The sequence below is a fragment of the Bidens hawaiensis genome, unplaced genomic scaffold, assembly GCF_021521415.1.
Source record: "Bidens hawaiensis isolate Kalapana, Puna unplaced genomic scaffold, B.hawaiensis_p1.1 tig00021201_1, whole genome shotgun sequence".
Taxonomy (NCBI): domain Eukaryota; kingdom Viridiplantae; phylum Streptophyta; class Magnoliopsida; order Asterales; family Asteraceae; genus Bidens; species Bidens hawaiensis.
This window is the reverse complement of record NW_027493285.1, coordinates 257,482-269,848: the sequence shown is the minus strand read 5'-3', so window position 1 is coordinate 269,848 and position 12,367 is coordinate 257,482. Positions and strand designations below refer to the sequence as shown.

The window sequence follows — 12,367 nt, the reverse complement described above, 5'->3', positions numbered from 1 at the left end:
TAATCCGATAAACAAAGAAAACCCATGTGACAATTCAAGTATTCAACTCACTGAGCTCAATTTGACGACAGAAATGGTGGAATTTAGGGTTTTTTTAATATTATTCAAGATAAACCCTAGAGAGCAAGAGCTAGCAAACTGAAGCAAATAAACTAAAGATTTTAACTATTCTCAAATGGGTTTTACTTGTTATGTTATATCTGATTCATTAAAGTTAATAAAACCAAGTACAGATTAGTAAAGATTGAAGTATTGTTAATTACCTGTTGTAATGAAGAAGATGATGGGAAAGTGATGATATCCCATGGAGATTGGTTCAGCTGACAAAGATTCTTCTGGAGCAAAGATTCATTGACAACGTGTGTTTGTGTTCAAAAGTGTTGAGAGTTTTGCATTTTTTCGTATTCTCATGATGTTTGAAGAAACCAAACACACAGAAGTGAGATGGGTAAGATCTAAATAATAATATTAATAATATCTTTTATCAGAGTTGGATTGTGTGAGTGTAGAGTGATGTACAAGTTGGAGTTCTTGATGTACAAGTGTGTGAAGGAGTGAAAAGTGTGTGTGTTCAGGAGATAGGATTTAATGTAAAAGACAAGGTGTCGTATTTTGCAGGGATCACAGAACTCGAAAAATACGGACTAGAGAGGATTTATGGTTTAGACCCTACATTTGTTGTCTGTTTGGTTTGTTTGGTCCTTTTAGTTTGTTGTTTTACAACTAAAGTATTAAACTTATAAGACGATTTATAGGTGAGCGGAAAATTGAATTAACCGGTGGTTAACTTTTTGTTTTTATGAAAAACCGAATTTTTGGTTTTTGTTCGGTTATCAATTTTTAAAAAGATTGAATAAAACTGAGTCAGGATTATTGTGATGATGATAATAAAGACTGAGACTAAACTTTGAAGATGAATAAGATGATGAATGAATATTGAGCATAAACTTTTAGTGTATTTTGATAAAGAGCTATGTTGAATTTTAAGCTATACTACTCTAGCAATTTTGTATTTGTATGGTTCCATGTAACGTGCGTATATTTTGTTTTTTTTGAATTTGATGTATATGCAGTACTATAATACGTTATTACAAGTTTAAAATCATGATTTTCATTTTTAAAATTGATTTTGCAATGTCTACACATAAATTGAAAAAAAATGACTATAACCGAATTGAAACCAAAAAACCCAAAACTGATTGGTCTGTATATTCAAAAAACCGATGACTTCGGTTTCAATTTCGGTTTCGCTAATGATCGAACCGAACCATGCTCAACCCTAAGACAATTATGTGGTGTGCCAAACATTTAATGTTCATATTTGTTTATTTGTGACTGAACGTTTGGTTTATTAGCTAGTAGTGCTTCACCGGAAGAGACTTAATGTTCTTGAAAGTGTATGTGCCCCAAAAGTGCTTTACATCTAGTTGCACCATTGGTTGAAAGTTGTGGTTGTTCCCTTGATGAGTCTATAATAGGACTAAACCAATGATTCTTATTATAAGCATGGTGGAATTGATGGCACTATGGTCACTAGGTGCGTCTTATGGTGGCTCGAAAGACAGCGTCGTGACAAGTGGTATTAGAGCATATTTGTACTCAGATTAGTTGGCATGTTCACTAATCCCAAATATTCTTGAAATACGACTAAACACTCGTGGTGGGAGAAGAAGAAGATAAAATTGGAACCCGATTGATTGGTTGGTTTGGTAGGCCGTATTAAAAGACTAGCAATGAAGGTAGCAAGTCATGACTGAGTATTGAACCTGGCGGCTCTACCTCCACTTAGTCATACAAAGTGAGCAATCATGCTCGAAGATGGTGAAGGTGTCTTGTGGACTCACTATAGAGCATAAACAATCTTCATTCCTAGGATGTCAAAGTAACATGAGGCGCATAAAATCTTCTTGGTCTACTTATCCAATTGTCATAAAACAAATGTGGGGACTATGTTATCGTGCACTAGATGGCCGATTGTGAGACAGATCGAGTGTTATCATGGATTTACAGGACATGCAAGAGGATGTTCATAGTTTGGTGGAGAGTGTGATCTGTCAAATATTTAATTAATTATCGTATTTGCTTGTAATTTGTTCTAAAACTCTTAAGTTTACTTGCTAGTCCTTTTACTCATTGAGAATACCCTCTTGGAAATTTTATGTACCCCATAAGTGCTTAGACATCTGTTCGTATCACTAGTTGGGAGCTGTGGTTGCATTTTCTTTATTATTATTATTATTATTGTTGTTGTTGTTGTTGCTGTCGCCATTAATTAATATTTTTTTATCTTTATAATAGGTATGAAAGTATCTCATCCACGCAACCAAAGAAATAAATAAATAACTCTAATCGAAAATATTCATTTGCTAGTGAATAAAGAACCGTTTACTTAGGTATAACACATATCTTATACATTCTTACATAACCAACTCACATTTGGCATTTCTATAGTTTCTCTTTAATTTGAAACCTTCAAACTTCAAAGTGAGGTGAATTACACACAATTAAGCCCATCACCAACTAAAACTTATGGACTCAAAATGCAAATTTGAAGCGAGCCCAGATGAACATATGTTTGCAACCTCATGCCTCAACTTCTTTGGCCCACAAACAAGGACTCCAACACTAGATTCTTTTTGCTCAAACAACATCCCTATAAAAAAAATTACCAAAAGGGTTGGTTTCCAAATATATGGACATAAGGTTATCAAAATACACTGCCTTTTCTTTTTTTTTTTGGTAAATTGAAAATAAATAATCCTAACTTTTATGTATTGGTCGATAATAATTCCAATTTTAAAAATCACTATCAGCGATCTCAACTTTTAACTAATTTTGTCTCAATGGAGGACATCTGTTAACAAACATTTAACGTCGTTATGTTTTTTTCCGAATTTCAAACCGATGTTTTAGAGCTTTTGATCGAAAGAACGATGCAAGTCGAGCGATGTAAAACTTATCTCGAAACGGTGATCCAAGCGACTAAACAATGTTTCATTTCGGGTGTTTGAATTTACAATTAACAAACATCAAGTCATTTGAATCACCGTTTCGAGATGAGTTTTACATCAATCGAATCGTATCGTTCTTCCGATCAAAAGCCCTAAACATCGGTTTGAAACTCGAAAAAAACTTAACGGCGTTAAGTATTTTTTAACGGAGACCCACTGAGATAAAAATAGTTGAAAGTTGGGACCACTTGTAGTGATTTTTAAAGTTGGGACTATTATCGGCCAATACACAAAAGTATAGATTATTTATTTCCATTTTTTTTTTCATTTTGTATAATCTTCGTTGCATTTAAGACGTGTGTTAGATATAAACTTACTTTTAAGATCCGGTCTTTCACCAAAATGCACATTTGTGGACTGAAGGAGTAATTGTTGGGGCACGCTTTCGAGCTCTCTATCCATGTTACGAAACCATGAGTTCGTTGAGCTAACCGGTATCACACCTCCCATGTTTTCAACCTGCTTTGAATCCATTGTGTTTCTTTTCTTGTTCCACCAAAAACCGGCACAACATGTTACCATTATAGAAACACAAATGAGCAACATGTTCAACGTGGCCCTCGATCCAGACGAGTACACTCTATACGTGTTTTTATCAATGGGATAGATGTAAAACTGCGTTAACAGTCCCATGGACAGAAGAAAAACCACAAAAGAAGATGAAATAATCGCGCCAAGCCATAACCAACCATTTTGTCCTAATATAGGAGTTATAGGTGCATCGGAGGCGTTTGATTTGAGCCAAATGGTTCTCACTTGTTTCTTATCGTTGGCAACGGGTTGCTTCTCTTTTGTCACATAGGCCTCAATTTGTAACTCTAGTTTAGAAAAGTTTATAGGTGCACCGGATGCAGGTAATAGCAATTCTAGCATGGTGAGATCTGACGAGTCTTTAAACGCACTTATCAAAAGAATTTTAGGAACATTACGTTTTAGGGTTTCCTTGAGAAAAACAAGCTCCCTAAAAATCGAAATAAATGGTGTGATCCCACTTCCTCCGCTCACCATCACTAGCATATCGTGCCTGCAACGATAATTTGTTTTAGTACACATTAAATGATTAACATACATTTGACTTAATAGTTTGCGAGCTTGATTATCAATAAGAGCAAACGAGCATAATACATAACACGTTCTTGTGAACTTTTTACCTTAGAAAATTAGTCGAGATAGGTCCATAAGGCCCCTCAACGCATACATCGAGTCGATCAATAGAAGTTGGAGATGATAGTATTTGGTATAACTTCTTAGACCAACTTCCTTCACCTTTGATGATAACACTTAGCTTTTCAGGCTCCAAATTGCTACTTGAACCAATTGTGAATGGATGCCATTGAATTTTTGAAATACTTGGGACATTTAAGAATATGTTGCTTGTTGGTGTATAACTCAAATCTATCAAAAGAAATCATGAGAAACATTATGAGTTAGCCAAAACATTACATGTCTTACTTTTCAAATTATGATCAATTGTACCTACGCTTTTCGAGAAGTTGAGTTCGAGAGCTTCACATGGAAGAACTCGAGCAGAAACTACACGAACGTTCGCTCTTGATTGTAAAGATCTTAAGAACCGATCAACCATGAAGAGGTAGAATCCAGGAAGCATGATAGACGCGTAAGCTATGCCTAAATGGAACACGAAGAACACAACGAATATGACGTACAAGTAGTGAGTGTAGAAGAAAACCTCAAACATCTTTCGCCTAATCCGAGGGATAGTTGTTGCCCACATAACCAATCCCGCTATCAAAGACAACTCTCCGGCTACATTTGATACGCCGGTTTTCGACCATTTCAACATCTAAAATCATCAAAACCAAAAGCATAGGGACATTATTTAACGTTCTAAATAAGATTATAAAAGTTAAACAAATAAGGGAGGGAGGTACCCCCGGTTTTCGGGGAGGGTGCTTGATCGGTGAACACCGTCCCCGTTTAACTCAAAAGTCGGATACCCCTATTTTACGGGCTATGGGATCTGGTTGTTCATTCCTCCTATAGATGATAGATATTTTTCAGACGATTGCAATTTAGTTTTTTTTTTTCAATAATTTGATCGATCGACTCGAAGACTAAGACACAACCACATCTCAATAAGACGTGTGTCGAGTGATGGTGAACAAGCTCAACACGTACTCATGGACGATTATTTTCTCGACTCGGACAAGGAGTAGTTTTTTTTTTTCGTTATCCTATTTTAATGTTTTTTATTTGAATTATGTAGCTTTTTTTAATTTAAATAAAGATTTAGTTATTGTTGCGTGTTTAGTTGTTAGTTTTTGTGTTTTTGAAACTGAAACTGAAAAAAAAAAAGATTTTGGGATCCTTAGATGAGTGATGTATGTTGTTTTAAGTGATTTTTGTCTTACACAAAACTTTGACCAGTTAGTCAATATTTTTTACCAATCATGCAATAACTTGTATCCATACACATTTGTGCTGACCAAAATATTCCACCAATTATGCACTTTATCTTATTTTCCAAATTGTTTGGTAGAACATATTTGTGTTCAAAAGTTTGCAAAAATTTGGGACCCACCAATAATAATAAAAACTTTTGATTGCCAAAGTATAAAACTACTAAAAGAAAAGGGCATTTTAAACACTGGATAAATTATGATTTGCAAAACAATCAACCAATACCTCTGAGGTTTGTTTTGTTACGATCCAATAGATAATGTAACAAACACCATGAGAAAAGAAGAGGACCATGACCATATGCCCGAGCCATATGTGATACTTGACACTAGCCTCGGAAGTAAGCCCGAACAATGGCAATATCGACGATCCACGAGTAATCGGAAAGAAAAGAAATGCTAGACATAAATTCCCAATTAGTCCCAACCGTAGAGCTACCGAATCCAACTTTGATTGCCAACTGTATCCGCAACAAATCTCATGTGAATATCATGTAAGCTAATCAGTCACAATTCACAAAGTGAGTATCGGACCAAAATTCATTTTGACTAAAAGTAAAAAAGAAAATATCGATTAACGTACACTGTCTCCCCATTTTCCACAGCAGACATAGGGGTGATTGTCGCAAAACCAACGTGTATGTAAGTTGCGAAAGACCAAACGACGAGAGCGATAAACATCAAAAAGAAAGCAAGCTCGACTTTGGAGACGATACCAAGGCCTTTAATGATCATTGGCCTTTTCCAAATACTCAACTTATTGTTGGCAGCTTCTTTAACTCTGTATTTTATGAAAACAAACTTTTAAAGTTATAACACAAACATTTAACTAAAATGACTACTATACCCTTCATCATAATTTTGATTCGCCTTTTTTCTTAAATGAAGATATAGACTTCCCACGATGGCCATGAACAAAACGGGTGATGTGTAGAGTAACATATTTGGACCTAAACATATGCATAAATAAAGGAAAACAAAGAAAGTTAGACATCATAATTCGTTTATGCAACTTTCATTTAAAATTATCACATAATGAGATTATCATATTCAGATTTGATTCAAATAATGATGGCTCGAGAGGTAGAATCAAACCTTGATACCCGAAGTAAGTAGAAAAGGTGTGGGCTCGAACCTTAACGAGCCACTTATACCAAAAGACATGAGTTGGTGTGATCACCCATAGGAAAAGGTATCCTATAAAAACCACTAGTGTAACCCCTTGGATCATCTTCATGAGCATCATCTTCTTACTCTCCCTCTTGAGTTTTAACTCTCTAATTGGGTTGCCTAACGAATCAATAAAGAGAGAGAGAGAGAGAGAGAGAGAGAAAGAGCTATTTATAGAAATGTTAGATTTTGAGGTTGAGTGTGACAAAGGGCAATTTTGAAAAACCATCAAAATTTTAATGTCCGACATGTGTGTGAATATATATACGCACATACATTAGCTTAAAATTCATGTATTACACGAGATTTTCTAATTAAAATTACGTATAAATGTATAATAACGAAGGTATTAATCATTAAACAACATAAATAATTTACAAGTAGATCATTAACTAAGCATTTATTATTAATATATAATGTTGTATTAAAATACAGTTAATAACCAAAATCGAAAAGATACAATTATAAGTCAAGTAATTAAATACTTCTTTGCAAAATGCATTTGATGTGGTATTACTCACATTATCTTCTTTATCAAACCCATTTGTTACATGGGTAAAATATGAAAAATAAAATGCATTTCATAAGTAAAATACTATTTGTGTGTGATAATTTCACCAATATTTTTTTAAGATATATATACAGAATTTTTGAAAATTAAATCCCTAAATAATGATAAACTTAAAGTTTCCAGAACTGCTTCAATCTAATTATCTCAAAGAAATTAAATTCATAAATCACTAGTCCAGAATCAAAATTGAACAAGTTTTATTTTTCAGAAAGAAACCAAAACATTAAAGTAATATATTTAATTAAATTAGTAATTAAATTAAACTCTTAGGAAATGAGTAACAACAAGTTGCTTAAAATTTATGTGTTAAGCCAGTTGGTACCACGTACTTCAGTAGGAACTTTGTTGGTATCAATTTGGTTTATTACAGTATAAAACTAGTTCTTACAGTAACGACATAGCACCTGCATATGTATAGTAAGTTAGTAGCCGAAAATGGAACCAAAATATAAAGTCATAAAATGACAAAAATGATAAGTACACGTGTTTGGTTCGTTTCCACAAGACTTCTTTAATTCAGCATATGAAAACTTAACAACGAAAAAATTTACGTCATAATTTAAAAAATCATAATATATGCAGTTGTGCAAAACATTTCTAATTAGTTTGCAAATTTCTTTTTAATAAACGTGAAATTTAAAAAATAACAATCATTTATAGTACAAATGAAGAACTACATACCTTTTAATAGAAGATAATACTTGGTGGTTGTTAACTATGTGTTTTTTTAGTGATTGTGTTGATGCATCTAGCTTCTTGCTAGAGCGTCCTAAACGCAATTATTGATGATAAATTTAAGGTCATAAATTACTTGAACCCCATGATAAAGGTTGTGGTCCCTTGGTCATCAAAAAAGGTAAAGGTGACAAAATATTGTGTAGAGAAGATCGATTTGAACACACACCCTTTACTATAGAGGGTTTGGCATCTATCCATTTTTGTAACATGTTTAGAAATTGTAGGGGTATGGTACTAAACCCGGTTTTACGACCCTAAATTTATTATGTTTGGCTTATTATATTATATGGACTAATACAATTTATTGGGCTGAGGGGGTTTTGTGGAGGTAACCCTAACTGGGCTAGGCCCATTAGGGTACCATGATGGTGGCCACGAGGCTCTCTATATAAGGAGGTCTCCACCTTCTTATTAAGGGGTCATGCTCAATAAGAGCCACCACCATAATCATTTTTGTGTCTGTAAACAAGAGATCCTTGAGATTTCTTAGCAGTCACCTCCACACCCCCAAAAGGCCATTGCAGATCTCAAGCAACCGGAGAAGAAGATCAAGACATGGTTCGTTCATCTCGACATCCGTGGAAACATCGTCATGGATCAGGTCAGATTCATTTCATGTTTTGACATTGGCGCCATCCGTGGGACGGCAACGAACTACCCTTCGATTTTCAGATCTCTCCCAAGAAAAACCCAGATCTGGAAGTTTACAGAAAGAGGCTTCAAGACTTGTTCTATTAAAGCTCAAAAAGATCCATAGATCTAAAAGAGGCTTCCAGATCTGTGCATAAATGAAGCTGAAAAGGATTTGTAGATCCAAAAAAGAAACTACCTGATTCGGATGACCAAGTCTCCGGATCTGTGATGGTTTTAAATTCTCTCCGCTCCGAGCTTCAGATCTATCTAGATCTGATTTACAGATCTAGATCTGGATTACAGACCTTGATTTTAGGTTTAAAATTACAATCTAGATTACGGAGACTTCCGCCGCCATGCACGCGCGCCCGCGAATTCTCACTCCGCGGAAACCACCATGTGGGTTTTGCGCAAAAGACTCGCCGCCATGCATGCCCACGCAACTCTCCGCCATGCATGCGCGCCGGCGAGTCACCACTCCGCCGCCATGCATGTGCAAGCCTGATTTTGATTTTTGCATACATGTTTCACACTTCCTTTTATTAATTTGAGCAATATGACAACATTATATTGAAATCAAACTAAAAATAAAACGAAGTAAAACATACATGCGCGAGCTTCAAGCTCAGACGCGTTGACTAGTTTTAACTCTAAAACGTCAGGGCCTTAGCCCAATAATATGAGCCTTAGCTCAAATTACTCATAGCATCCATCCCACGTATTGCGCAGCTGGACCATAACATACCTAAGCACAACTAAGGCAAAACACATGCCAAAACATAGTTGTTGAGGTTTCAGGTCGGGGCCGCGCATGGGATTATAATGGATATAGGCAGAGTAACACATACTGACACGTAAAGGCTAAAAAACTCATTCATAATTCCCTATAATAAATGCACGATAACGTCGCGCAAAAGAGGAATAACGAAATGCCAAGGCGCGTGTCAGCATATTCAAAATATCGCAAAATAATTTGAAATATGACAACTATTAAGGGGTACTTAATAATTTCCTTACAACCTTGTTCAAATTTCAATGTGTAAGCATACCTTATATTCAACAAGCACACGCGCGCGCCATCGCGCATGCGCCACCATGGTTGATGTACCGCCATCACGCATGCGCCACCGCGATTCAATACATCGCCACCACGCATGCGCCACCGCGGTTCAGTACATCACCATGAAGCAGCAGCGCGTCACCATGGATCACGATGCGTCGTCACGGGTCAATAATCCGCCACCAAACATGTGCACAGTCGCGGATTAACATTCCGTCAGCATTCATTCGCGCCACGACAAGTGAACCTCGTCATCGCGTAAGGTCATTGCGCCACCACGTGTAAACGCCACCGCGGATAACCATCTGGCCGCCATGGTGCATCCCACCACACATGAGTGCCACCGCTATAAAGCAGCAGCGCGCCATCATACATGCGCGCTGGCGCCGAGCACCGCACCACCGCGATCCAACACCAACCAACTGCGTGCATTGACGATTCGTTTTAACCAAAAGGATAGCGCAACGCGCGTACAAGAAAAGGAAAAGAAAAAACAAGCCCTATTGAAAAAGCAAACTAGTCTAATATCTATCTTATCTCGCTCGCGCGAGACAAGACACATTAGACTAGGGGGGCTTGAAGGGGTATGCACCCGCCTTAACACAGAGCGGGGCGGGTCAACCCACAAGATATAGACAAGGCTTAAAATCAGGATGTCATGAAGACACAAAGCCAAAACCTATGCGCGTGGCGCATATCACATGCTCACGCATCACATATGCTCACGCATATCACATATGCTCACGCATATCACATGTGCTCACGCATCACGTATGCTCACGCATCACGTATGCTCACGCATATCATATGCTCACGCATCACGTATGCTCACGCATATCATATGCTCACGCATCACGTATGCTCACGCATCACGTATGCTCACGCATCACGTATGCTCACGCATATCATATGCTAACGCATCACCTATGCTCACGCATCACGTACGCTCACGCATATCACATCTGCGCGTGAGAATAAAGGAGACCTTGCGCAGGCCGCGCGTAAGCGACACAACAAATGAGGAACAGTCTAATCCAAATCAGGATAAGGGCAACCATGATTGTACTCATCAGACGAGACAATAGTCTAATCCAAATCAACAAATGAGTCACTCTCCACTCATCAAACAACCTTCCAGAAGGTATCTTTTAAGGAGTAAAGAATGTGCTGGTGGTGACAGCTGCCAAGGAAGGGTGGACAACTCAGCAAAGCCCATGTGCTACCACGTGATGGCACATGGGTCGAGTGAAATACCCGGGTCAGAGAATAATCAATGAAAAGCACCAGGTGCCCTGAGTACACGTGGCGCGAAACAATAGGAGGATGCCAAAAAAGGCCATAATGGGGTCTGAGCCAAATCATTGGAAATCCTAATACTATAAATACCACACCACCTCAACAGTTGATCGCCACCGTGCATGCGCATCGCTAAACAACACACCGCCATGCACGCGCGCTCAAACTCGCGCCATGCATGCGCGCTCAACTCTCCGCCATGCATGCGCGCTCAACTCTCCGCCATGCATGCGCGCTCAAACCTGCGCCATGCATGCGCGCTCAACTCCCGCCATGCCACGCGCCAAACATAAAGGTCGGGAGCCTAATAATATCCCAAACGGCCACGCGCCGAACATAAAGGTCAGGAGCCTAATAATATCCCAAAAGGCCACGCGCCAGCGTAGGTTGGGCACACCTCATAATTTGCTCGAGGATGGGAACCTGCAAAAACATATCAACTAAAAGTGGATGTATTGCATGGTTCGGCTACGAGTCGCACAAGCACCTACGACGTTATTATTATCTGGCCGTTTGTGCCTCTATTATTATTTTGAAGACAAGCCGGGATAGTCATCCTGCGCAGAAGAGACCCTTTTGGGCCAGTCATTATCATCATATTATAGCTCGTAAGTCGCCTCGCGCGCAAGCTTCATTATTTTTATAGCTCGTAAGTCACCTCGCGCGCAAGCTTTATTATTTTTACAGCTTGTAAGCCGCAACGCGCGCAAGCTTCATTATTTTTATAGCTCGTAAGTCACCTCGCGCGCAAGCTTTATTATTTTTACAGCTTGTAAGCCGCAACACGCGCATGCTTCATTATTTTTATAGCTCGTAAGTCGCCTCGCGCGCAAGCTTTATTATTTTTATAGCTCGTAAGCTGCCTAGTGCGCAAGTTACATTACATTGTTATCGAGACGCGCACTCTATCTTTTATCAGGCCCCGCGCCACTATTGTTATGATGCGGGCTATATATTATTCATGCTAGTGCACCATCATTATCATTAGGACCACAACATGTCACCATCATGGAGAAAACCTCCCAAAACTCAAAGACAATAAAGACAAGGCCGAAGAAAAGGGAAAAAACCGCCTCATGTCCTAACACACCTTATAAAGTCCAGCGCTCCACCTAGACGCTTGCACGCCTAGGAGCAACACTGGACTTGGGGGGCTTGTAGGGGTATGGTACTAAACCCGGTTTTACGACCCTAAATTTATTATGTTTGGCTTATTTTATTATATGGACTAATACAATGTTATTGGGCTGAGGGGGTTTTGTGGAGGTAACCCTAACTGGGCTAGGCCCATTAGGGTACCATGATGGTGGCCATGAGGCTCTCTATATAAGGAGGTCTCACCTTCTTATTAAGGGGTCATGCTCAATAAGATCCACCACCATAATCATTTTTGTGTCTGTAAACAAGAGATCCTTGAGATTTCTTAGCAGTCACCTCCACACCCCCAAAAGGCCATTGCAGATCTCAA

The 12,367-nt window shown here is 38.2% G+C and overlaps 1 protein-coding gene across 1 annotated transcript; it reads right to left on the bottom strand.

The window, feature by feature from the left end:
* Positions 1-2,500: 2,500 nt before the first annotated feature.
* On the bottom strand, positions 2,501-6,725 carry LOC143563031 (ferric reduction oxidase 2-like). Its single transcript, XM_077050674.1, has 8 exons — positions 6,527-6,725; positions 6,279-6,381; positions 6,015-6,212; positions 5,658-5,892; positions 4,488-4,815; positions 4,163-4,406; positions 3,329-4,035; positions 2,501-2,653 (listed from the first exon to the last, which is right to left on the bottom strand). The coding sequence occupies exons 1-8, from the start codon at positions 6,675-6,677 to the stop codon at positions 2,514-2,516; spliced, it is 2,106 nt and encodes a 701-aa protein (XP_076906789.1). The 5' UTR covers positions 6,678-6,725; the 3' UTR covers positions 2,501-2,513.
* Positions 6,726-12,367: the final 5,642 nt, after the last annotated feature.